The 25,187-nt window shown below is 38.7% G+C and overlaps 1 protein-coding gene and 1 non-coding gene across 3 annotated transcripts; one reads left to right on the top strand and one right to left on the bottom strand.

The window, feature by feature from the left end:
- The first annotated feature begins 12,892 nt into the window (after positions 1-12,892).
- TRNAF-GAA (transfer RNA phenylalanine (anticodon GAA)) lies at positions 12,893-12,965 on the top strand. Its single transcript has one exon. It is a non-coding gene; the product is annotated as a tRNA-Phe (tRNA).
- A 1,014-nt stretch (positions 12,966-13,979) lies between these two features.
- On the bottom strand, positions 13,980-17,176 carry LOC147603286 (eukaryotic translation initiation factor 5-like). Of its 2 annotated transcripts, XM_086796597.1 has the most exons (3): positions 17,039-17,102; positions 16,182-16,926; positions 13,980-15,991 (listed from the first exon to the last, which is right to left on the bottom strand). In XM_086796597.1, exon 3 carries the CDS (start codon positions 15,720-15,722, stop codon positions 14,157-14,159), a length of 1,566 nt encoding a protein of 521 aa, XP_086652723.1. In that variant the 5' UTR covers positions 15,723-15,991; positions 16,182-16,926; positions 17,039-17,102; the 3' UTR covers positions 13,980-14,156. The 2 variants fall into 2 exon arrangements, with proteins under 2 accessions (XP_086652723.1, XP_086652722.1); XM_086796596.1 differs by lacking the exon at positions 16,182-16,926 and having other exon boundaries at positions 17,039-17,176.
- Between the last annotated feature and the right edge of the window lie 8,011 nt (positions 17,177-25,187).

Raw genomic sequence — 25,187 nt, 5'->3', positions numbered from 1 at the left:
TGTTTTATTAATTTTTTGGTTATGGTAATATGATTGAAGTGATGAACCGGATGGTATTTGGTTGGATGGTGTGTCTCCCCATGATGCGAGCGGTTTCATTAGATATACTTATTTGTGGAAAATAAGAACTTCTAGGAACTATCTGATACTTTAGAAGGGCTTAAGGTAGGGATTATGTGTTGTTGAGTTGATGCATAGTTGTGTGCACTATTGTTGGTCTGTATACTATGTGAATAAGATGAATGATAACACATTTGTGGAGTTGGTGCATAGGTTGGAATAAGATGAGCCATTCACAAGATGATGGGATAGTTGCACATACTAGGGGAACCTAACAAATTCATGGCATGTGGCAAGTATATGTAGGGAAGGATTTGAAGGAATGCATCAATAAATAATGAGAAGTCCTTTTTTTTATTAAGGTATATGCTATTGGCAAAGTAGCCTTTGTTTTATCTGCCTTTAGTTGCATTAACAAGTAGATTTCTAGTAGTTAAATCTAAGCCATCCCCTAGTTCTCTAGATACCCCCTCAAACTTCATTGAAAAGTTCTCTACTTGAACAACCTTTTCATAGTCAACTCTTTACTCTTTACGAACATCAAATTGTTACACATTTCCCATTTCTCATGTGGTGTCAATCACAATAGGCCTGATCAATTGCCAAACAACCTGCTAAAGCTAGATTGAGCTTCCTAGTGTCTTCTTGTAAGAAAATAGAATAGCAGAACACAATATAAAGCATTGAATCTCGCAGAAAGAAGTGGAGACTAAATAATACTATTTCTTGCAAACTTTGATTATAAATTTATGGCTCTCCGCCCACCTGTGTGCTCCCAGGTAAGGAGCTTTGATGATGGCAGTCCAAATAGAGGTTAATTTTTTGGTGAGCATTTAGCGGTGAGCTGTTTTAATTTTGGCGAGCTTTGGTGCCAAGGTTTTGCTGACGCAGACCCGAGGTGATAAGGTGGTAAGAGTGTGTCCATGTCAGCATGGGATTATACATGTGCATACATACAACATCACCATGATGGTCATGCATGCCATCATGTATGCCCATGATATACCATGCATATTATATGTGTGGGATGGGTTAAATGCCCATGGGATGGGATATATCACCATGAGATGGATGGGTTAAATGCCCATGGGATGGGATATATCACCATGAGATGGATGGACTATATGTGGGCGGCATGGATGGATTGTATATGTGCGAGATGTACTATATGGCCATGAGATGGGCTATATGGCCACCATGAGATGGATGGACTATATGTGTGTGACATGGATGGATTGTATGTGTGCGAGGTTGACTATATAGCCATGAGATGGGCTATTTGTGAGCTATATGGGTTGTATGTACACGTGAGGACCTGTTTGTTTGTGAGATAGATGGACTGTATGCGTGCGAGATGGGTTGTATGGCCATGAGGTGGGTTGTATGTGAGCTAAAAGGGCTACATGTGTGTGGGAGGGGCTATATTGGCACAAGATGGGTTGTATGTGTATGGGATAAGTTGTATGTGTGCGAAATGCAGTGTATAGGCATTGTATAGGTTGCATGTGACCACAATATGAGTTGTAGGTGTGTACGATGGGCTACATGTGAGTGTGATGCTACATGTGTGCATGGGATGGGTTGTATGTGCATGAGATGGGTTGTTTGTGAGACAGATGGGTTATATGTATACACAAGGGCATGTATGGGCACCAAATAGGCTGTATGTATGCATGATGGGATTGTTAGACATCATCCCCTTCTTGCTAGCTTCCTATCTGGTGTCCTATTTTAGCCTCTAGGGCTAACCATGTTAGCTAGAGGGGCTGGTCACCCCTCACATATATTTTCCCATATTCCATTTTATGGAGTCTTGGGTATTTTCTCCAGTCATGGAGGATTTTATCTCTAGTTGGCTACCTACACATGGGCATATATATAGCTGGCTTGCCTCCCTCATTCTTCACTACTTGCTTAGCATTGTTTGTTGCAATCCCTCACATACGAGGTTTTCTCCCCTCTTGCACGAGACATGTATTCCTTTTGATGATGATATTAAGAGCAGGTTCTCACTTGTGTTTCCTCTCCATCTCTCTCTCACACATTCTCTCCTGTGTTTCCATTTTCCCTTCTTCTGCTGTGCACATTCTATCATGGTATCAGAGTGCCGGTGATTTTCAGTGTTGGATGCTCCCTCCTCTCCCTCCTGTGTTTTTGCGTTTTCAGCAAGGTGGACAAACCTGCATTTTTTTCTCAAAAGTGCTACTAACCACCTGCCTCTTCTAGGTGTTTCTTCTCCAGTAGCCCGTGGTCCTTCTTCATCAGTTTGACCTCTGAGAACACCTGTTTTTTGTACTTTTTTCAAGGCAACAGCACATAGGTTGCTGCGTTTTTCTACAGGTGGGCTGTCTACAGCAGTTTACAACAGTTCTCGGCATTCATACCCCCACTGTAGTGCTAGTTGCCTGTTTTGTATAGGGCAGCAGTAGACAATATTTGCTGCATTTTTTTCTTCTACGTGTTTCTGATGCTGATTTGCTGATCTGAGGCTTGGGTGGTATCATATATCTACTATTTTTTCCATATTCAGCCCGTTGTACCACCCCTTTTACCTCTGCATTTTCAGAATTCCAGCCCTTGTTGCTGCGTTTTTTTCCTAAACTGATCTTGCTGGTAGCTCTACCTTCACCTGGGCTTCATCTGTGTGGACCCGAAGGTACCTTCTCTTCAGCATTTTTCCTCATAGGAGGTGTGGACACTAGTTGGCCTGAATTTTCAGGTTTGTAGCCCTTGTTTGGCTACATTTTCTTCTCCAGTGGACACAGATCGTGGCTTTGGAGGCAGTTTGGTACTTGAGGAGGATTCTGAATTTTAGATTTCAGTCAGTGTTTTGCTGATTTTGGAGCATCTATACTTGTGTTTTGTTCTTGGCCTACACAGTTTCTTTGTTTCTCCATATTCCTTGCCTTCTGTTGTGGCAGTGGAGTGCTATTTTTTGCTGGATAGCAGTGTTTTGGCTGTGTTTTGCTTCCCACATGAGTTTTCTACACTTAGAGGGGCCTATCTCTAAGCTACTTCACTTGAGGATCAGTTTCGGGAGCTGTTTTGTTTCTGTGGAGACTTTCTTCTGTAAGACAGGAGTTTACAAATTTTGGAGGAGAGCAGTGATCTTTTCAGAGATCCTGAGCAGAGTTTATTGTGTCCAAGCTTGTGTTCCTTGCAGTGTTTCCAGAACAAGGAGGGTGTTTTTCCCTTAAGGTGTGATCCTTTCACATGGATCATTTATTTGTTGGTGATTCTTGGCATCTGATTCTACTTATGGAACAATCTTCTCCTATCAGTGATGCTTTTGAGGACTTTGTTACCACTGCAGTTTATATTCTTGCTTTCCTTCCTCATTGTGAGGAGTCTACCTCTGCCTCTCTTTGTGATGCTTCTAAGGATGCCCCTCCCCCTGCCAGCTCTGCAAGTTTGTTGTTTTGGAGGATGGTTTTTTGGACCCAGTGAGATGCTTTGGATCTGTGGTTGCTAACCGTGCTTGGGGCATAGTGGTACTTCTAGAGTTTCTTGGATTTGGATCAGAATCAGGTATACCAGTCCGATGATATCAGTTTTCAGAGGGGGATGTGGAGTCCTTTCATCTTGCGATGCCCACCTCAGTGGCATGTGCTTATGCACAGCATTGGGCAACTCATGGGCAAATCTATGAGGTTTTTCATACCTTCTCCAGGCTAGATACACGACATTCGACTTCGGGGAGTGTTCTTACACTTGGGTTTGGAACCATTATTTGGAGCAGCACGTCGCAGCCTACATGGTTGTTTTCTTCCAGAGGAGCGGTGTACCTGGCAGCTTGTTATGTTGCTTTTGTAGCTGAGTTGCTGAGGAGATTACTTGTGGAGCTTTCTTGGTACCTATTTCTACATTCTTTCATCTTTGATCGAGGATGATGTCTTTGGCTTCTTGGAGTTCACTGAGCATCTGGTGCTTAGAGGGGGTGTTAGACATCATCCCCTTCTTGCTGGCTTCCTGTTAGGTGTCCTATTTTAGCCTCTAGGGCTGACCATGTTAGCTAGAGGGTCTGGTCACCCCTCACATATATTTTCCCATATCATTCCCCATTTTATGGAATCTTGGGTATTTTCCCCAGTCGTAGAGGATTTTATCTCTAGTTGGCTGCCTACACATGCGCATATATATAGCTGGCTTGCCTCCCTCATTCTTCACTGCTTGCTTACCATTGATTGCTGTAGTCCCTCACATACGAGGTTTTCTCCCCTCTTGCTCGAGACATGTATTCCTTTTGGTGGTGATGATATTGAGACCAGGTTCTCACCTGTGTTTCCCCTCCATCTCTCTCTCTCTCTCTCTCCTGCCTGCCTACGGTAAAACATAAGAGGGAGAAGGAAATTCATGTAAATAGGGACCCACATTTTTTTACTGCAGTGGATTAATTAGTTGTTTATTTTTATTTATTTATTGGTTAAGGTTTGCATGGTATAGTGGTTTAGTTTATTGATGCTCAAATTCTCTCTCTCTCTCTCTCTCTATCTCTCTCTCTCTCTAGATTTAGAGAGAGAGAGAGAGAGAGTGAGCTCCTCTCTCTCTCCTCAATTTAGAGAAAGAGAGCGATCCACATATCTATCAACAGGAGGGCCAAAGTACATAATCGACGAAGATGCAATTTTTTATTGAAAACTTGTCATCCCAAAGAAAATCTATTTTCCTTCCTAAGCCTCTAGAGTTTCGTGTTCTTGCCGGATCCTTTCGATCTCCCGATCGGGCTTATGTGAGTAAACATTGCAAGGTAGAGGTATGCAAAGTTGCTTAGGTTCCTTGGCAAGTTTGATTGATAAAACGAAGTGAGGCAAATGTATGTCTTTCTCTAAATTCAATAGCTCTCTCTCTCTCTCTCTCTCTCTCTCTCTCTCTCTCTCTAAACTGAGAGAGAGATCTCTCTCAATTTAGAGAGAGAGAGAGAGAGAGAAATAGTCCTCCCGTTCTCCGAGCAAAACTTTTCAAGCAAGGAAAAAATCGAGCGACACATTTCAAGGAACAAGCACACAACAAGAAGGCTAAGGCCAGTAATGAGAACACCATACTAGGTGTGCAACACAAATTCAACACATCTAGGAATGGCTTACATGTGTTTTTGTGTAAAACTTTTCCTTCACAGCTAGTACACCTTCAGGTTCATCAGTGAATGTGGAAAGTCACATGCAAATCATTACGATTCAAAATCAATTACACAACAAGTGAGCACTTTGGAGTCCGCGAACCAACACCAAGACATGTGTATCAAGATTGAAACATATGACAACAAAAGAGAACACAACAAAGCATACAACGTCTCTTTAAAAATAACAAAAGAGAACACAACAAAGCATACGACATCTCTCTAAATTTGCCTTCAAATAGAAAGTGGTCACATAATAGCCCATAATACAAGCCACAAGCATGGATCCTGCTTGGCAAAGTACATAAGTTGTATCATCACCATATAACCACATCCCAATGCCTAAATTAAGAACTACCAAGTGCATGCTCCCCACACAATGGCTAGTCTGTCTCATATAGGAGGCCTTACAAAAAGAGCACATCCGTCACCTGCAAAATAACAACACGAGGGTGGAGCATTGAACAAACTATTTTTGAATAGCAAGCTATTCCTCCAACTAAGAAGACTTTTCTTACTCCATGAGATGGATATGCTTAGTGGACATAAGCAGCATCTCTTGAAGACATTATTATTATAAGTATTGTAAGAGCTTAAATATTATGATATCCTTGATTGGGTGGTACTTTTTGAATGCAGTAAGCTTAAAATTTAAATTTTGGATTTTTTTTCCAAGGTTGAGCATTAATGCAAGAGCTAATGTGTAATTGTGACGCATGGAGCTACTATGACGTTAACGTGGAAAGATGGACATATTATGGTAGAAGTGGGATAATAGGAGACTCTAGGGGCTAAAAAGTGGGGTAGTAAGAGAGTACATGCACTAGAAAAGTCCTTATTTATTGGACTTGTTCGTTCTCTTTGTCCCCCACCCATGGGGTCAAATTTAGCCTTCTAATCAGTTTTGCTCAGGCCATTAATCAAATTTTTTCAAGGCTCTTTTGGGTTTAGGGTTAGTGTGTATGGTCATGATCTCTAGACAATTCCAAGAGCTGCCCCAAGCATAAAAGAAGATATGTGTACATGCTCCAAGAGAGCTCTTGGGAAACACTTTGGTGTGAGTATAAAAGGACTAACCATATGCATAACTTGTCGATCAAAGGTTGAATGGCCTCACATATTTGTGTGAATGGATATGGGCATCCAACTAACAAGAGGCCCATTACTCACTCACGTGGGCTCACTTGCCAATCACGAGCGCCCTCACTCAAAACCCATAAGAACTATCCCTTGGCCTTCATACCTAAAGGATATATTTATGGGCGCCCACATTGAAGGTGAAGTTGGGCTAGTAAACTTGGCCGATATAATTTCTATGGTTTTGTTATTGAATATTATGTTAACATCTTGGAGCGAAATCCCAAGGGATGGTGACGATGGTGCACAAGCTCTTCGATGAAGCTAACCTCAAATACTTCACAAAAGCCAAGATCCAACGATGGATGCACTACCTCACGCACAGCTGTAGAGAGAGAGAGAGAGAGAGAGAGAGAGAGAGAGAGAGAGAGAGTCAATTGAGAGAGAGAAGAAAAAAAGTGGGGGAGGGTTGTAGCACCGGGCGCTCCCTTTTCTCTGTCTCTCTCTCTCTCAATAATGAGAGGTCTCTGTCTCTCTCTCAAACCATGCCCACTCCTTTAAACGTCTATTTTGGCATGAATTTACTAGATATAACATAAATCTTTGAGGTCTCTTCGTATTAAATATCACATCTCCTTTACATCTCACTTGCTTTACACATAAATCACCACCCAACAAATTAGAGAGAGAGAGAGAGAGAGAGAGAGAGAGACTCTCATTATTGAGAGAGATATAAAGAAAGACTCAATTGAGAGAGAGAGAGAGAGAGAGAGAGAGAGAGAGAGAGAGAGAGAGAGACGGGGGAGAGCTATAGCGTCAGGGGCGCTAGAGCCCTCCCCCCTTTTTTGAGGTTTAATGCCTCTCTCTCTCTCTCTCTCTCTCTCTCTCTCTCTCTCTCTCTCTCTCTCTCTATATATATATATATATATATATATATATATATATATATATATATATATCCAAATTAAGTCTCTCTCTTTCTCTCTCTCTCTCAATTGAGAGAGGAAAAAAAGGGGGGAGGGCACTCTTGCTTAGGTTTAATGCCTATTGAAGAGAGAGAGAGAGAGAGAGAGAGAGAGAGAGAGAGAGAGAGAAGTCCAATCAATTTTTAACTGATGCAAACTATACAAACCATATGGACCACACAAAGACTATATTAAACATATAAAAATCACATGGATCCCATTCTAGTAATAAACAGATCAAATGAGCCGCACGAAGAAGAGATAGGAACAATACTACCACACCAAGACCACATGTAGTCCATTCCAACCATACAAAAACCATGTGGATCATACAAACCACTCAAAAATCACATTTTCATCATATACATCAACGAGATACAAAGCCCATATATATCTACACATGAACCATAGACACCACATAGGGGATATACCGACCACATAAATATCACATGCATCCCATTCTAACCATGTAGTCATGTCATGATGATACTAAGCATGTAAAGACTTCTAATAGCCTATTCTGACCATGTATGTGCTTGAGTTGACACCATATGGACCATATAAGCCACACTAGGGCAAGGCTAGACATGCAAAGATCTCGAGAAGCTTGTATGCAGATCACATGGATTGCACATACCATACCAAGATGACACCAAGCATATAAATATCTTGAGCAATCCATTATGACCATGTATAGATCACATGGACCACCATGCAAAGCACACCCATATCCACTCTCATCACATCATATCACTCACATCACATATCACATCTATCCCAATTTACATCACATCTGATTCACTCACATCCCGCAAACTTTCTTTTCCACAAAATTTCAAAAAAATTTACCATAACCTCCTTTGTATGGCTGACCATTTCTCATTTTTATCATTCTTTATTTAACTTAAATTAACCCAAATTAGATTTATAGAACTCTAATCTACACAAGTTTCTAAATTCAAGAGAGTAAATAATAAGAAGAGTTTAATTAATCCTTTAGTTAATCTTTCTAGGATTGAGAAAGGTTGGAATGGAAAGAGGAGAAGGGGGTGGCCTTTTTATCAAAGGCATAGCATTTGAATTTAATTCAACATCTGCAAAACATAAAAATTAAGAAAACCATAGATTCTTTATTAAACAAGTAAGAAACTTAGCTTACATGGAGCTTGTAAGCTCTCCTTTGGCTTGAGGGATTGAGGGTTCTACTCTTGTTTGAAGCAAGAGTGGCCACCAATTCACTTTGGAGAGGATTAGGCCAAAAACAATTGAATTATTAAAAAAATCAATGTAGATGGCTCAGGACAGGAGCAGAGTAATAGTGCATAAACACCATTAAGCTTTTACAAAGGGGAAGGCTTCTATTTATAGGAAAAAGTGAGCCTCTAACCAAGCAAACTGATTCTAGAATTTTCCAGATGAGTTTGGTCAATTTTTGACCATTTTTGGGTCAGTTCAGCTTACTTTTTGGATCTAGTTTTGAAATAGGAGAGAGGAGAGATGAAAATATCTCATTTTATTGATTAAAAATTGGGGATAATGATGAGAAAAAGGCCCCTACTTCATGAGGGGAGATCCCCACACTGAGGTGTCAAAATTTAATTTTTAAATTGTTTTCTTTGGTCCTTAGTCCACTCTTCATCTTATGTGAGCATTTACCCATTTTTGGGGGGGGTTTCTTTTATTCTTCAATTTATCTCCTCCCTACATTTGGATTAATCTTATTGGTCCATAGGAACCTTAATTGGACCATAATCCAAAAAAATTTGAAAATCTGGAGCCTTAGGCTAAGGTCCTTTATACCTATTTTTAATTAATTCCAATTGCACATTAGAAAGTTCTTTTTGAATTTCTGTTTCTGGGGAAACCATTTTAGACATTAGGAGGATTTTTATATCCAAAAATATCTCAATTTTGAATTACCTCCCTCTAGACATTTTCTCTCTCCAGGCCAAAACAGGGTAAAACAGGATCTTTCTTTTATTTCCAGAGAGGGGAATAATTAGAAGATCAGAAGGGGAGGTTCTTACACCTGCACACCTCAAAAGCTGGAGGGAGGAATCTTACAATTTCCCTTTGTAGCTTTGTCTTCTTCTAGTCATTTGATGGTTTGTTGCATGCTGAAGATCTCGATACTTTGTGGGATTGGTAGATCCGCCATTGTTGCCACACCTTCCCCTCATAGCCAAGTTTATAAGTGAATGTATGGACTTTTACACATAATGCAAAGAGATCTTTTGGGGCTAACGCATTAATTCAAGAGATGTGCAAGAGAGATAGAAAGCTTGAGAGCATGTGTGTTGTGCCTCTACCATGCTTACCTTTGCCAAACCATATAGCTCTACTACCCACCTGTAATGTGTTGAGATCGACTTAAAGCCCATGTTAAGGCTCTGAAGGCATAACCCACTAGATTAAGAGGAGATTTTGCTCTAGGGAAATATCCATAAAGATATGGCTACATGGACATATATCCATTCCTTGATCCACCAACCTTTGGTTATGCATGTACAGATATGTGTACGAGCACTCGGGTAAGTGACATGCTGATTTTTTATGTTTTATATTGCTTTTCATGCATTGAAAGGCCTTAGCACTTATTAAATGCTTTCAATTGTTTGTTTGTTTTCCCTTTCTCCATCAATTTTTTGGTTTCATTGTGAGACCAAAATACAAAAAGATACCCCCAAGAAAAATAGTGCAAATATTTCCAAATTGAGACCAAAATTTGGTCTTCAACAGCTAACCTGGCTTTCTCACACAACCCATTTTGCTAGGGATAATAGAGCCAGTTGGATTCGCTCTAACTCGGCCTTCCCTTTTGCTAATTATGCCAAAATCAGCACAGATAGCAAGTTCTTCTCAAACTTGGCCAACTACAGCTCCATGACAAACATGCTCAAGAGAATGTGAAAAAGGTTTCAGCAATTGAATGCAATTAAATGCTAAACGGTAGAGTTAAGTTCTTCTCAAACTTTGCCAACTACAGCTCCATGACAAACATGCTCAAGAGAATGTGAAAAAGATTTCAGCAATTGAATGCAATTAAATGCTAAACGGTAGAGTTAAGTGGGCTATGGTGGGAAAAGGCCCTGTGGGCAAAGGCGATGAGGGGATAAGCTATATAAGTCTAGAGAGGAGAAATTTCTTAAGAATAGAGCTCATTGCACTGTTGTTTGATGAAGAGGATGCTTGTATGATGCTAGCCATGTGCTCTATTGGTAGCTTCAGGGAAAAGCACTCAAGTTGTCAATGTGTTGACATGGTGTTGATAAGGCACCACTCTCAATGTCTCTCTTCCTCTATCTCAACTATTAAAGAATCCCCAACTAGGGAGGAGCAAAAACCACTAAAGAATTCATGGTTGGATAAGCAGAACAATTAACATTACTAGAGTTTCACATAATGATCATTATAAAACCAAGTCAATCACACACAATCTCATTGCTAATCAAACCCTCACCCACATGAAGCAAGTAAATCATTTTATAATTCTAAGTGGAGCTCTCTCAATCTCATCTACTACCAGCTTTACTTTCGTAAATGCATCTCTTTCCAAACAATTTCATCTACACCTTTTCACCATTTTATAGATTCCTCCATATAGATTCCTCCACGATAAAAAATAAGGACATATCCTATGGTCAAAGTAAAGATGGGTTGGTGAATCGTTCTTTGATAGAAGGTAGAGTCTGTAGGAAACTTTGGCGAATGTTTGAAATTTTCAAAATATATGCTCACTTTTAGTATAAATTTGACGATTTTTCTTCCCAAAAATGCTACCTTGGGCTAATATATTAAAAAGTCACCATTTTTTAGTCTAAAATAGCCCAGGACTTTTGGAAGACCCTTGAAAATTAGCCTTTGGGCTAAATTTTGCCTCTAATTTTTTCCTTGGATTCCTCTTTCATAGTTACTTGACAATAATCATCCAACCATATTCAAAAGAATTAGTCTAAACAACACAATGTCCATCACCATAATTTCCAAGGTTACAAAGGGTCTATAGAGATTGCTTATTATGCATGGAGTGGGACCCATGAGAGAAAGAGAGATAAATATAAAGAACACATGAAAAAGCACATGTATATACATGTGGCATTTAGGCTTCCTTGTGCCACTACTTCAGCAAGAATGTGTAGGTATGTCAAAAAGTATTCAACTTATAGCCTATATGTATTGAAAGCATATAGGTAGGGTGCATTAAAATGTAACCCCTTTAATCATACGTTGCAAGGACAAGCCAAGGAAAGTAAAGAGACTTCATTGACAAAACATCAAATCATGGTGAAAGCAAAGTCTAGCCCTTGTAGAGTAGGCACCACCTCTATGTTTGAGTTTCAATAGCTTTTCATGTTGTGCTTTTCCTTGGGAAAGAGAGGGGGGCTTGATTATTGCCACCAATAAATTTGATCAATTTTAGACTTGATTACACCTTGCTTGCTTTTATTTACTATTTTTTATGAAATGGGGGATTATCATTTTGTAAGAAACCTTGTTTTATAAATGTTTTGCAATGCTTTTCACTAGAACTATTAGGTTAATTATTTCTTTGAGTACTTTGGTGTACATAAAAGTATAAGAAAAAAATTCTTATTTTAATAACACAAGCTAGCTCAAAAGGCCATTCAATTGAAGCATAAAGTTGACTCAATCCCTACTTCATGCATGAAAACTATTGGGTTTGATTTTTGCTCAAACATCATGAAAGACTATAGTGGCAAGAAGTGAGGAGTGGTTTAGTCAATCCAAGACATTTTTCATAGCCTTTGTCTTTTAGTGGAAATTTGAATAAAAAGCACACAATTGGCTATAGTAGGTCATGACTTTCAAAAATTTCCATGATTGAATTTTTTAGTGTAAACAACCTTTTGCTCTGTGTTTTTTTTTTGGGATAAAGGGGATTTTGATCGTTCCACCAATGTTGGCATTATTCATATTATTTGGTCAATGCATGTTCCCTCTAGTTTGATCATTGCCACCAATGTTTGCATTAGTCACATTTGGTTAATGCATGTAGGACTCTTCCCTCTATTGTGGTTGTGATGTTGATGGGAACTTTGGCATGTAATCTAGTGATACTACAGAAAATTATTCCATTGCTATGTTCATTTAGATTGTTTCATGTTAGGGATAGTCTTAGCAATCAATTCTACATCACATCTGATCATGCCATTTATGGTAAAGAATTCTTTTCATTTCTAGGCATTGGTTATTTTCTACACTGTGCTTCAAATAGAATGGAGCTTTCATTGCAATGCTACAAAATCTTATGTCCTTAACATTGCTGATGTGTAAGTTGATTGAGCAACAAATGATTTGATGTTGGAAAATGATCCTTGAAGAAGGGTACAATGCTCAGTGATTAAAAAAACCTTGTAGGACCCCCCCCCCCCCAAAAAAAAAAACTCTTATAAGGATTCGTGATATGAATGACATCATCATATTGACTAAAAGGCATTAGACTATTGAATGCGAGGGGGTGTTGAAGAATCTACCACATTTATTAAAAGGGAGGAGTAACACGCTTGTAGGTATTAAGGGAAATGTTCGTCTACACGCCAATGTTGCATAGCAAGGCGGCTATTCGTTCCACTGACCACAAATTTATCATAGCCATCCATACCCACAACAGATGTTTGTTAATTTTTATTTTACAAGAAACGAAAAACATCAGGCGGGGATAGCTCAGTTGGGAGAGCGTCAGACTGAAGATCTGAAGGTCGCGTGTTCGATCCACGCTCACCGCAGTTTGCTGTTTGTACGAGCCTTTTGGTCCTTCTTTTACTTTTATCCCTTAAGAAAAGCATAGCATGTCAGTGATATTTTTGTGCCTTCAAATCTGGCCTTGGAAGGACTTCCTTTTTATATACATATATATATGTATATATATATATATATATATATACATTTATTTTTTATTTTTTGCTTGAAAACAAACCTCACCGACATGTGTCTTTTACTTTTCCATGGTGTGGTTTGTTAACCTAGCCTTTTGGTCCTTCTCTTCCTTTTATCCCTTGAGAGAAAAGCATAGCATGCCACTGATATTTTTGTGCCTTCAAATCTGGCCTTAGGACGACTTCCTTTTATATATATATATATGTACATATACATATACATTTATTTTTTATTTTTTTCTTGAAAACAAACCTCACCGACATCATATTACAACCCAATGTATTAACGTGTAGGCATTACCCTTTTAATGGCATATATTTAAACATCAATTGACTGTATGTCGTCAAATCAACCCAATCTTTGACACATTAATTCACCGATATCTTTTTTTTTTAAAACAAATATGGCATGTGTTTAAACATCAAACAGAAAACCTATTAAGAGAATAATGCATTGATAAACAAGCAATGCCCCTTTTCCAGCATGTATTTAAACATCAAACAAATGAGAGATGCATCGATACAAAATGAGACATCCTTAGCAGGAGGATGACTGTCTTGCACTCGTTTGATTTACACACATCCTTAGCAGGAGGATGACTGTCTTGCACTCGTTTGATTTACACATTGTAAAGGCTAGTATGGCACACATCCAAATACATTCGACAGCTGCTCACTGCAGGAATTTAAGGCTCTGAGAAAGACTGCTGCTCGATGTGGTAAATGAGGGCTCTGGGTAAGGCCAGATGGGTCATTAGATGCAACACAGTTTGCATGGTGTAAGCTATCAACATAAAGGCAAAGAGAACACCTGCTTACCCTATAAGCCAGTTGGAGCAAGATAAGTCAATATCAATGCCACAAGAATCAAAACCCAAAACAATTTATAACGGCTCAATATGCCAAACAACCATCAGTTTCATTACATAAGAACACCAACTGCTAAAACAAAGAGCTGCTTAAACCACATCTCCAAACCAAGCCCTGCTGGAGAATGTAATTATTTTAACTCGGATGACACACAAACTACAACAGACTTCATTATTCTTCCTCTGACTCAGCATTCTGAAGCCACTCCACGAAAGGGCTAGCAAGCTGCTTAACCTGACCTCCTGAGCCTTGCTCATACCAAGCCAAAATTACATCCTCCTCTAGAATATCCAAATCATACAGCATTTTCAATGATACACTAACCTCCCGGCACAATTCCAAAGGTCCAGAGGAGCAGTATGCTTCAACAGCCCCAAGTAAGAGCTCTTGAGAGTGTTCATCAGTAATTGCCTTGGTGAGAAAAAATTTCTTCTTCCCTATCTCTTTTGTTAGTCCCTTACGAATCCCATAAAACAAGGCTTCAAAATACGCATTCATCACCTCCTGCTCTGAAGACTGTGGACGAACCATCTTCAGGTGAGCTGCCAGCTGACTCGCATTGTATCCACTTTCAAGACAACCCTTGAAGTCCTTAACCAGCTTGCTATGCAGACCAAGCTCCTTCGAGGAAGCTGAATCATTTATTTTCACTTCGAGTGCTGGATCTGCAATCTTTGGCAGGGTTTTTTTTGCTGCTGGTTTCACACTCTTGCCCTTGCAATCTTCTCTCTCTTCATTGATGGTATTGAGCATGACCATCTCACTTGTCGCAGCCGTGAACTGCTCCTTGTATCCACTTTCAAGACAACCCTTGAAGTCCTTAACCAGCTTGCTATGCAGACCAAGCTCCTTCAAGGAAGCCGAATCATCTGCTTTCACTTCAAGTACCGGATCTGCAATCTTTGGCAGGCTTGTCTTTGCTGCTGGTTTCACACACTTGCCCTTGACATCGTCTTTCTCTTCACTGATGGTATTGAGCATGACCATCTCACTTGTGGCTGCAGTGAGCTGCTCCTTGATTCTCTTCTGTGCTGCTTTGACAGAGGTGTCGGTCTGCCACTGTATGTCCTCTTCAGCTGCTGCATTCTCCGAATCATCCACTTGACTAGTAGCAGGAGAGTGCTCCTCTCCATCAGAGCCAGAGGCCTTCTTCTTTGATGCATGCACACCCTCATCATGCCCTTTCTTTTTCTTAGACTCCTTCTTCACTCGTTTCATTTCCTCATCCACAACTTCACCTTCCTTCAGCCGCTCATTCTCAGGTCTTCTCATTCCTTTCTTTTTCTTCTTCTGCTCTGGGGGATTCTTCAGTATGAACGTGGTTAACTTGTCTCTCATGTCTACATCAGAAGTGAATCCACAAGCAGCACACTTCAATGTGATCATCTGGGTTTTTGTGATGATAACTTCAGTTTCTGGGTTACCACATCCATAGCACTGGACATATTTCTTGATAAAATTCTCTAGAAGCCCTGCAAGCTTTGCTGTGTCATGCGCTCCATTGACAATTGCAGTGCCTGTTTTCTCATCAAATTTAGATTGAGCCCCAAGTTCACACCCAAAGTACTTAGTAATGTACGCTGGGGACCTGGCCAAGGCCTTAGCAACATCCACCATGTTGACCAGATTTGTCTTGATGCCATTTCCCCGGCCTTCAATCTTAGTGACCAACTTAGGCATCTTGTACCTGTAGAAGGCATCATCCCGGTTGCTAGCACCAATATTCTGAAGCGCCATCTTCTTATCAATACCAAACCCTAAATAAACTCAAAAGGGACCTTTGTCTGGCAGGAAAAGCCGAATATCCTCACGCTCAGAGGACCAGTGCAAAGTGCTCTCACTATGATAGGAGGAAAGAGGACATGTGCAGAAGCACACCTCAAATTCAGGCTTAGGAGGCAAAGGATGCATACAACTTATGGTCCAGATCAATCTTGGCTGCATACAGGCCTTTTGTGACTCTTCGCACATGACAATGACCGTCACCACAGATAGCACAGATGGCCCTGCTATACAGAACAGAGCTTCAGTGCAATTTTCATTGCAATCAACCAGCCTTATATGTATTAAAAAAACATAGCTACAACAACCATGAAAAACAAAGACTAAATCGGCATGTAATAGAATTTCAGTGTGGTTCGGAGAAAATATACAAAAGCTCACATATAGAGCCATTTAGCGAAGAAATATCTCCACCTTCATCATCTCATGGCCATAAAAGCTGCATCACCTGCTAACGCTCACAGATCCCTTTCAAGCTTGAGAGCTATTGTGTTATACATGTGCACCAAGGCAATGCTAGGATCTTCGAGCCCCAGAGCTCTTGATATACTAGCGAATACATAGACAGCCCCTTTATCATTTCCTTTCAAGTATTTTAGATTCTTCCCTCTTCTAAAAGCTTAGAATATTCCTTCACCATTCTCTCTTGATTCGTCCTCTCTACACCTTCCTCTGTTCAATAAGTTTCTTTGATTCCTTAACTCCTCCATCTGATTCCTAGCTGTTGCCCTCTTATTCACTAGCTGTCCTCATGGAAGCAAGTACATTTATCGTCCTTTGCCTTGTCCTTCTCAGGTAGGAATCTGAACGAACTTGCTTCGGCTTCTTTGTTTTGCTCCAGATTCCTTTCCTACTTCACTTCTTATCCCTTATCTCTTCAGATTCATTTCCTGCCTTAATCTCTTCGGATTCCCCATTCGAATTTTTACCTCTATCTCTCCAGATTCTTTTCCTCCTATGCTTCCTTTCTCCCCTGCAAGTCATTTCTACATTTTGCTTCCAGCCAACCACACATAATCGAATCCTTCCCTCTCTCTCTCTCTCTCTCTCTCTCTCTCTCTCTCGTTGCTTCTCCCTCTGCAGAACCTTTCTAATATTTAATCCAACGCCTCTCTCTTCTGATTCCTGCACCTTCCCTTTCTTTGCCTCCTTCTGTCTTCTGATTCCCCACAATTAAAGAGCCAAGGTATCATTAAGCGAACACAAGCAGGCAAAGGAAAACACTCAGAGAAAACACGCTACGCTGAATCTTCCAAGAGAGGGAAACGTACCCGGTATTTCTCTGCAGCAGAAAGCTAGGGGCGAAAGTGAAGCAGAAGCAATTCGCGATGCCTTGATACGAACCCTAGTTCAGCATTTTATCATTTTATTTGTACATTTTGGGCGCCCAAATACGCTCGAAATTATTAATAAGTGAAAAAATAATAACAAGAGAGAGAGAGAGAGAGAGAGAGAGAGAGAGAGAGAAGATGCTATTTAGTTTCTTAAAGCCTATTTTTCAAACATAAGTTCCAATATTACATCTCGATTTTGAGTGCCTTGTAATAGAGAGAGGGGGGGAGAGAGAAAGATGTGTGTGTGTATGGGAAAGTCTCATTTAGAGATGCAATCTATTTAATTATTTTGCAGCCATAAGATCCCCAAGAAAACCGCAAAGATCCAAAAGACCACCAAAAATAAATACACATGATGGGTAGTGTAATGGCACTGTTATGATCATGATCATGTGCTATGGGCATGCCATATCATACATGATATGGCATGATGGGTAGTGTAATGGCACTGTTATGATCATGATCATGTGCTATGGGCATGCCATATCATACATGAACGTAACCCATTCTTCAAAGGGATGACACTTTTCACAAGGTATGAATGTGTTGAGTGTGTGTCCATGAGAGAGAGTCCATGGCTTTATAGAAATGAAAGAGATTTTTTCAAAAGCTATGGAAAAGGAAGATGCTAAGAGTAGTGTATTTAATGTATTTCAGAGTAGGGCTTCATATTGGTGTATTTGAGGCGGCTCTAATAGAAGAGGGGAAGGACTAGATTGAATGCCATGTGGCTCATAAAAGCAACATGGTGCTTGTTATCCTGTGGGGCTAGATTGAATGCCATGTGGCTCAAAAAAGTGACATGGTGCTCTATATCCTTACTTTTACACCACTTTGGCTTTGGGAATGTAAAATTAGTAGAAGGATAGAGGATGTCAAAGGGAGAGAGGAGGATTCATGTGTCACATGTGCTTGCAAATCAACACTCAACAAGGTGGGCCTTATTATACGTTGTTGTATATGGTCGAAGCCAACAAATTTCCATAAAATACGAAATCAATGCGATCATGAGGACACGATCGGCATCAGGAAGGAGGGAATGTTAACCCATTCCTAGGGTTAACAAGAGCTACTACCATTATCTTATATCAAGGAGTCAAGGTAGATACACCAAAAGGTCATCCGTTCAAGATATGAAGCAATGGTGTCCAAATCTACAACTTGGACAGGCGCCCGTAATGCTCCTTATAGTAATTTCCGCTTCAAGAGCGTGTGGTAGTAAGTTAGGATGAAATCCTAAGTGATATACTTCATGGATATATTACGAGAGTAGTCATTGTAATAGCATTAGGTCTCTTATAAGCCTAAAGTGCCCGGTCAGCCACAGTTTGAGTGAGTGTGAACATTTATGGCCATGTATATAAGTGAATATCTCTCATAACACAAGAACTATCCCATTGTGCAATAGATTCTTACTCTGTTTTTTGTTGTTGTTCATGTGGTTTTTAATGTTCCTAGGACTTGCACATAGTGTGTATCAGGTTTAGTTTGCATCCATTGCATCAAACAATGCAATAGAATGTAATTTTTAGTGTTTTTTAGTTCTCTTTTAAGTTAAACATAGACTAAAATCATTAATTTTTATTTAATTTGTGTGTTTTTTGTTTGATTTGTATGTATTAGAGTATTAGCAAGCATTTGGAGTATCTTAATCGTTTAAAAAAAATTTCAAAACCATCAAAACCCTTGAAATCAACTAATCTTTCTTAATTGACATTAAAGGGTGATTAATCCAATTCAAGAGGCAAAAAGATTAGAAAATGTATTTTTTGGGGTCAAATTTGATATATAAGAGGTCGAAACTAGAGTTTTTGGGTGTTTTAGGAGCATCTACATGCATCAAAACATCTAATTGCATCAATTAGAAGAATTTGGCTCTCTTTTGCTTAGTTTTGCTTAAAGAGAAGAGACTAAAATTAAGAAGCAACTTTATCAGATTAGGTCTCCACGACCTCATTCACAAAATGATCAAAGTGCTTCCCCAGCATTCTTGACATAAAACAGTCATTTTAAAACAAGTCATAAATACAGTTTCTATAACGAACTCTCATCTTTCCACATTGTTCCACATCAATTCTCATTTCATATGTATTCCCATTCTCATCACATCATTTTCCATTTCATCACATCTTTTCTCATTTATCCGCATCAGATCTCATCCACTCGCATCTACCCATATCCTCATCTCATCACATCACATTCATTCACATCTCATCCATTCAAATCACATCACATTCACTCACATCACATCTCATTCATTTTACCTCACATCTCATTCATTCATATCTATCCCGATTCACATCTCATTCATATCTATCCCGATTCATTCATTTATTCACATCTGTCCCGATTCACATCCCATCACATCACATTCATTCATATCCATCACATTCACTTTCATTCATATCCACCACATTCACATTCATTCTCATCACCATTATATCACATCATGTCTATCCACATCATATCTCATTCATACACATCTCATCTCATTCATCCACATCCATCTAATCGTTTGCATGTACGACTTCTCACATCTATCTATTCATCATATCCATCACTTCACATCCACATATATTTATGACACATCACATCTCTTTCCATCACATCACATTCTTTCACATACACATCTATATCCATCACATCACATTCTTTCACATACACATCTATATCCATTCTTTCACATACTCATTCACATCCATTCTTCACATACACATTCACATCACATTCTTTCACATACACATCCACATCTATTCTTTCACATACACATTCACATCCATTCTTCACTTACACATTTACATCCATTTTCATCACATATCATCCACGCATATCCCATATCATTCATTTACATCCTGATTCACATGATATCACATCTCATCCATTCATTCATATCTATCTGATTCACATCACATCGACCCATCCATTCATTCACACTTATCTGATTCTCATCACATCTCATTACCTCTATTCACATCACTTATCTGATTCTCATCACATCTCATTACATCTATTCACCTCACATCTCATCACCTCTATTCACATCACATCCATCCATCCATTCACATCTATCTGATTCACATTACATCCATCCATCCATTCACATCTATCTGATTCACATCACATCTATTCACCTCACATCTCATCACCTCTATTCACATCACATCTATTCACATCACATCCATCCATCCATTCACATCTATCTGATTCACATCACATCTCATCACATCTATTCGCATCTATCTGATTTACATCACATCTCATCACATCTATTCACCTCACATCTCATCACCTCTATTCACATCACATCCATCTATCCATTCACATCTATCTGATTCACATCACATCTCATCACATCTATTCACCTCACATCTCATCACCTCACCTCTATTCACCTCACATCTCATCACCTCTATAAACATCACATCCATCCATCCATTCACATCTATCTGATTCACATCACATCTCATCATATCTATTCACATCTATCTGATTCACATCACATCTCATCATATCTATTCACCTCACATCTCATCACCTCTATTCACATCACATCCATCTATCCATTTGCATCTATCTGATTCACATCACATCTCATCACATCTATTCACCTCACATCTCATCACCTCTATTCACCTCACATCTCATCACCTCTATTCACATCACATCCATCCATCCATTCAGATCTATCTGATTCACATCACATCTATTCACATCACATCCATCCATCCATTCATTCACATCTACTTGATAGAATTTAAACATAGAATTTAAGAGAATTCTAATTTTGATATAAAGATTCTTTACGCATCTATTTATGCATAAAAATCAACTTCAATGGGAATAACACTTTTATAAAAATCCTTTTATGCATTTATTTATGCATAAAAATCAATTTTAATGAGAATCACACTTTTGAAAGAAAAATAAATCCTTTATGCATCTTTCTATGCATAAAATCAATTTTAATGAGAATAACACTTTTGAAATAAAAATAAATCCTTTATGCATCTTTCTATGAATAAAATCAATTTTAATGAGAATAACACTTTTGAAATAAAAATAAATCCTTTATGCATCTTTCTATGAATAAAATCAATTTTAATGAGAATAACGCTTTTGAAATAAAAATAAATCCTTTATGCATCTTTCTATGCATAAAATCAATTTTAATGAAAACAACACTTTTATGATAAAAATTTCCACTATGCATCTTTCTATGCATAGAAATTAAACTCAATGAAAACAATAATTTTATAATAAAAATTTCCATTATGCATCTTTCTATGCATAGAAATTAAATATGTACATGTAGTAAATTAGAATATTTCTTTTAGAATGCACAAACGGTGGAAATTACTCTTTTGGAATAACATAAAAATAAACTTTCTTTTCCACAAAATTTTAGAAAACTTTGCCATAACCTCCTTTGTATGGCTGACCATTTCTCATTTTTAACATTCTATTTTCAGTTTAAATTAACCCTAATAAGATATAAAGCACTGTAATCTACACAATTTTCAATTTCAAGAGAGTAAACAATAAGAAAAGTTTAATCAATTTGTTTGTTAATCATTCTAGGATAAAGAAAGGCTGAATTGTAAGGAAGAGAACGGGATGGCCTTTTCATCAAGGCATAGCATCAGAATTTGATTTAATCAACTATAAAAACAAGAAGATCAAGAAAACCATAAATTAAAAATTAAAAAGTAAGAAGAATTTAGCTTAAATAGAGTTTGTAAGCTTTCCTTTGGCTTGAGGGATTGAGGGTTCTACTCTTGTTTGGATCAAGAGTGCACCAATTACTTTGGAGAGGATTAAGCCAAAAACAATTGACTTATCAAGAAAATTCAATGTAATCGGCTTTGGGTAGGAGTAGAGTAACAGTGCATAAACACTATTAACCTTTTACAAAGGGGAAGGCTTCTATTTATAGGAAAAAATGAGCCTCTAACCAAGCAAACTATTCTAGAATTTTCCAAATCAGTTTGGTCAATTTTTGACCATTTTTGGGCCAATTTAGCTTACTTTTTGGGTCTAGTTGAAATAGGAGAGAGGAGAGATAAAAATATATCATTATTTATGAGTTTAAAACTCCTCCACACATGTGAAATAGGTGCCTCCTTCAAGAGGGGAGATCCCCACAGTGAGGTGTCAAAAATGCATCATTTCCTCTAAATATCTCTTCTTTTTTAACCTTGTCCTTAGTCAACTCTTCATCTTATGTGAGTATTTACTCATTTTTGGGGGATTTTCTTTTATTCTTCAATTTATCTCCTCCCTACATTTGGATTAATCTTATTGGTTCATAGGAACCTTAATTGGACCATAATCCAAAAATTTCTGAAAACTGAAAATCTGGACCCTTAGGCTAAGGTCCTTTTTACCTATTTTTAATTAATTCCAATTGTACATTGGAAAGTTCTTTTTGAATTTCTATTTCAGGGGAAACCATTTTAGACACTAGGAGGATTTTTATATCAAAAAATATCTCAATTTTGAATTACCTCCCTCTAGACATTTTCTCTCTCTAGGCCAAAACAGGGTAAAACATGATCTTTCTTTTATTTCAGAGAGGGGAATAATTATAAGATCAGAAGGGGAGGTTCTTACACCTACACACCTCAAAAGCTGGAGGGAGGAATCTTACAAATACAAAGGTCACTCTCCAAGATCATTGGCTCGGGCAGGTATATTCTTTTACAACCACTATTTCCAAATTCATAATGGAATGGTAGCTTTTGGCACATTGAGTAAGGCTCCTCTGCCCGAATTCAGAAGCCTAGAGTGGGAATTAACAAGTGTAGCGATAAGTGAAAGTTTTTGAGCAAGGAGGTGCAATGTAATCTCAAATCACAGATCTCCAAGACTCGTTCAAGTAGCATTCACAATGCCGGTAATGATATTTGTGGATTTGTTTGCAAAGTCAAGAATACGGGTTACAAAAACAATGGTTGTCTGTGAAACATCCAAAACATGGATATGCTTGAAATACTTAACAGAGGATGGGATACAAAAGAAGAGAGAAATGTAATTTTCTCTGTGGTAATGAAGACAATGTGTTGCAAGTATGTCGTTCGTAGTCAGAACGTATACACAGAGTACATAACAAATTAGTGCCAATGGATTAAGACATGGATGAGATGGATGGGAATGCTCTTAATGATAGAGTGATTTCAACGGTAACTATTGGTGAAGACTGTAGCCTAGAACAATTACAACAAGATATCATGGACAAGAGCCAAACATAACTGCATTCTGACTTTTGTTTCAGAGTAGGCAACAAGCAGGTAAGCAATCTAATACTCTCAAAATGCATAATGTGATGATTCCTAAAATAATTTTCTATATTGTATAGGTGTCATTGAGACATGAGCAATGCATATATTGTAAAGACCTACAGCACAAACAGCTGACACTAACATGTACAAGGTCACGTTGTTGTGGTTGTTTTGTATCCATAATTTTTTTGTCATTTGAACTATATTCAACGGAGATTTTGTCAGAAATTAACCATACTTTTTTTATGCAAGAAGAGATATGGACTAACGTGCCAAGTTCGAGCTATTTGTGCCAATTTTTTAAGGAATGCTACTCCATGTGGTGAGATGGTTCGCTGTCACAAAGAGCGAAGTGCTATGGCTGTTGTGCTACCCTCCTCAAATGGCTATCTAGGCAACCTAGCTGTCAAGGTCACAGGAAATGGCCATTTCAATCCCAAGAAACGCATTTCTGCGTTTCAGGATCCCATCCGTTTCCATGGCCGTTTCTTGTTTCCCAAGTAATCTTGTCACAAGAAACGGTCATTTCCACCCCTAAAAACTCGTTTCTCCATTTCCATTCCTTGTTTCCATCCCCTTTTCTCATTTTTTGTGACTGACGCAATGTGATCATCACTCCTCCTCGATGGAGAGTTTGTAACAAACTTTTTATGCATATATAGTGATATATCAATTCTGATTTGTCGCAAATTGGAAGAGATGCACTAAATGTGATTGCATAAATATCTCAATGTAAGAAAAAGAAAAAGTAAAGTGAGACCTTGAGTACAACACATTGAAAACTTAATAAAAGTAAAAATTACAAAGGAAGACATGATTTATTATGATCACATTTATACATCAAGCCTTCTCTTTTTTGAGGAGGAAGGCAGATCTTCAACATTGGGGGGAGCAAGCTCTTCTACAGTGGGGAGAGGGGGCTCTTCTACAGTGGGGGGAGGGGGCTCTTCTGTAGTTGGTTGAGGGACCACTCTTGAAACGGTTTGTCGGAAATGGAGAAGCTCTTTTTTCCATATGGGGGACCATCCTGGGATCCTTCACCCCACAAGCTAGTGCATAGGCTCTGCATAGGCTAAATAATAATTACTTTTAAAAAAAAGGTATCCGGGGCCCTGTCTAAAGGTCCGTAGATCAAATTCCTTATCCAAAAGAAAAGCTTTGTCTACATTCTACCTCATTGGATATCCCCCTAGATACCTTGAAAGAACCATCAATACATTAAGCATAGAAGTAACGTTCTCCTTCGAGAATCTTAAATGGTAGACCAACACCTGGGATATTTGAGGGACTTTAGGTAATTTCCCCCAACGAGGAGTCCTACCTCTCATGATGAGCTCCAGAGGCACAAAGGATAAATGTATCCGATTCCACATACAACTGGAAGATAAAATTTTAGAAATGCTTAGAACTTGCCAAACTGAATCGCTATAAATCAATAGAGCTACTAGCAATGCATATGTTCTGATTTTCATCACCAACAACAATGTCTGGTTTCCATAGATTGACACTTGTGTTGTCAACCGCGCAACTCAACGTTACTGCATCCATTCCCATACGGGAAATATTCAGCCTCTCCTGGACAGAAAGCATGCTAATAACTAGTTGATACAAAAGTATACAAGTGTTACAATTTCGAGTGCAAAAATCCAAAAAGTTAGTTGATTTTAACACTGAATTTGCAAGTATGGCCTTACTAGAAATTGAACCCAATCCCCTGGTGTGAGCCAATGTGCCCCATACACCATAGGGTTTTCTTAACTTGCATACAAGGTTTCTTAAGTGTGCAAACCTTCAAGAAAGAGTGCACA

This window comes from Cibotium barometz, chromosome 64 (genome assembly GCF_041138505.1).
Source record: "Cibotium barometz isolate CiBa-2024 chromosome 64, ASM4113850v1, whole genome shotgun sequence".
NCBI classification, from domain to species: domain Eukaryota; kingdom Viridiplantae; phylum Streptophyta; class Polypodiopsida; order Cyatheales; family Cibotiaceae; genus Cibotium; species Cibotium barometz.
The sequence above is the reverse complement of the archived record's forward strand: the minus strand, read 5'-3'. Positions and strand labels throughout refer to the sequence as shown.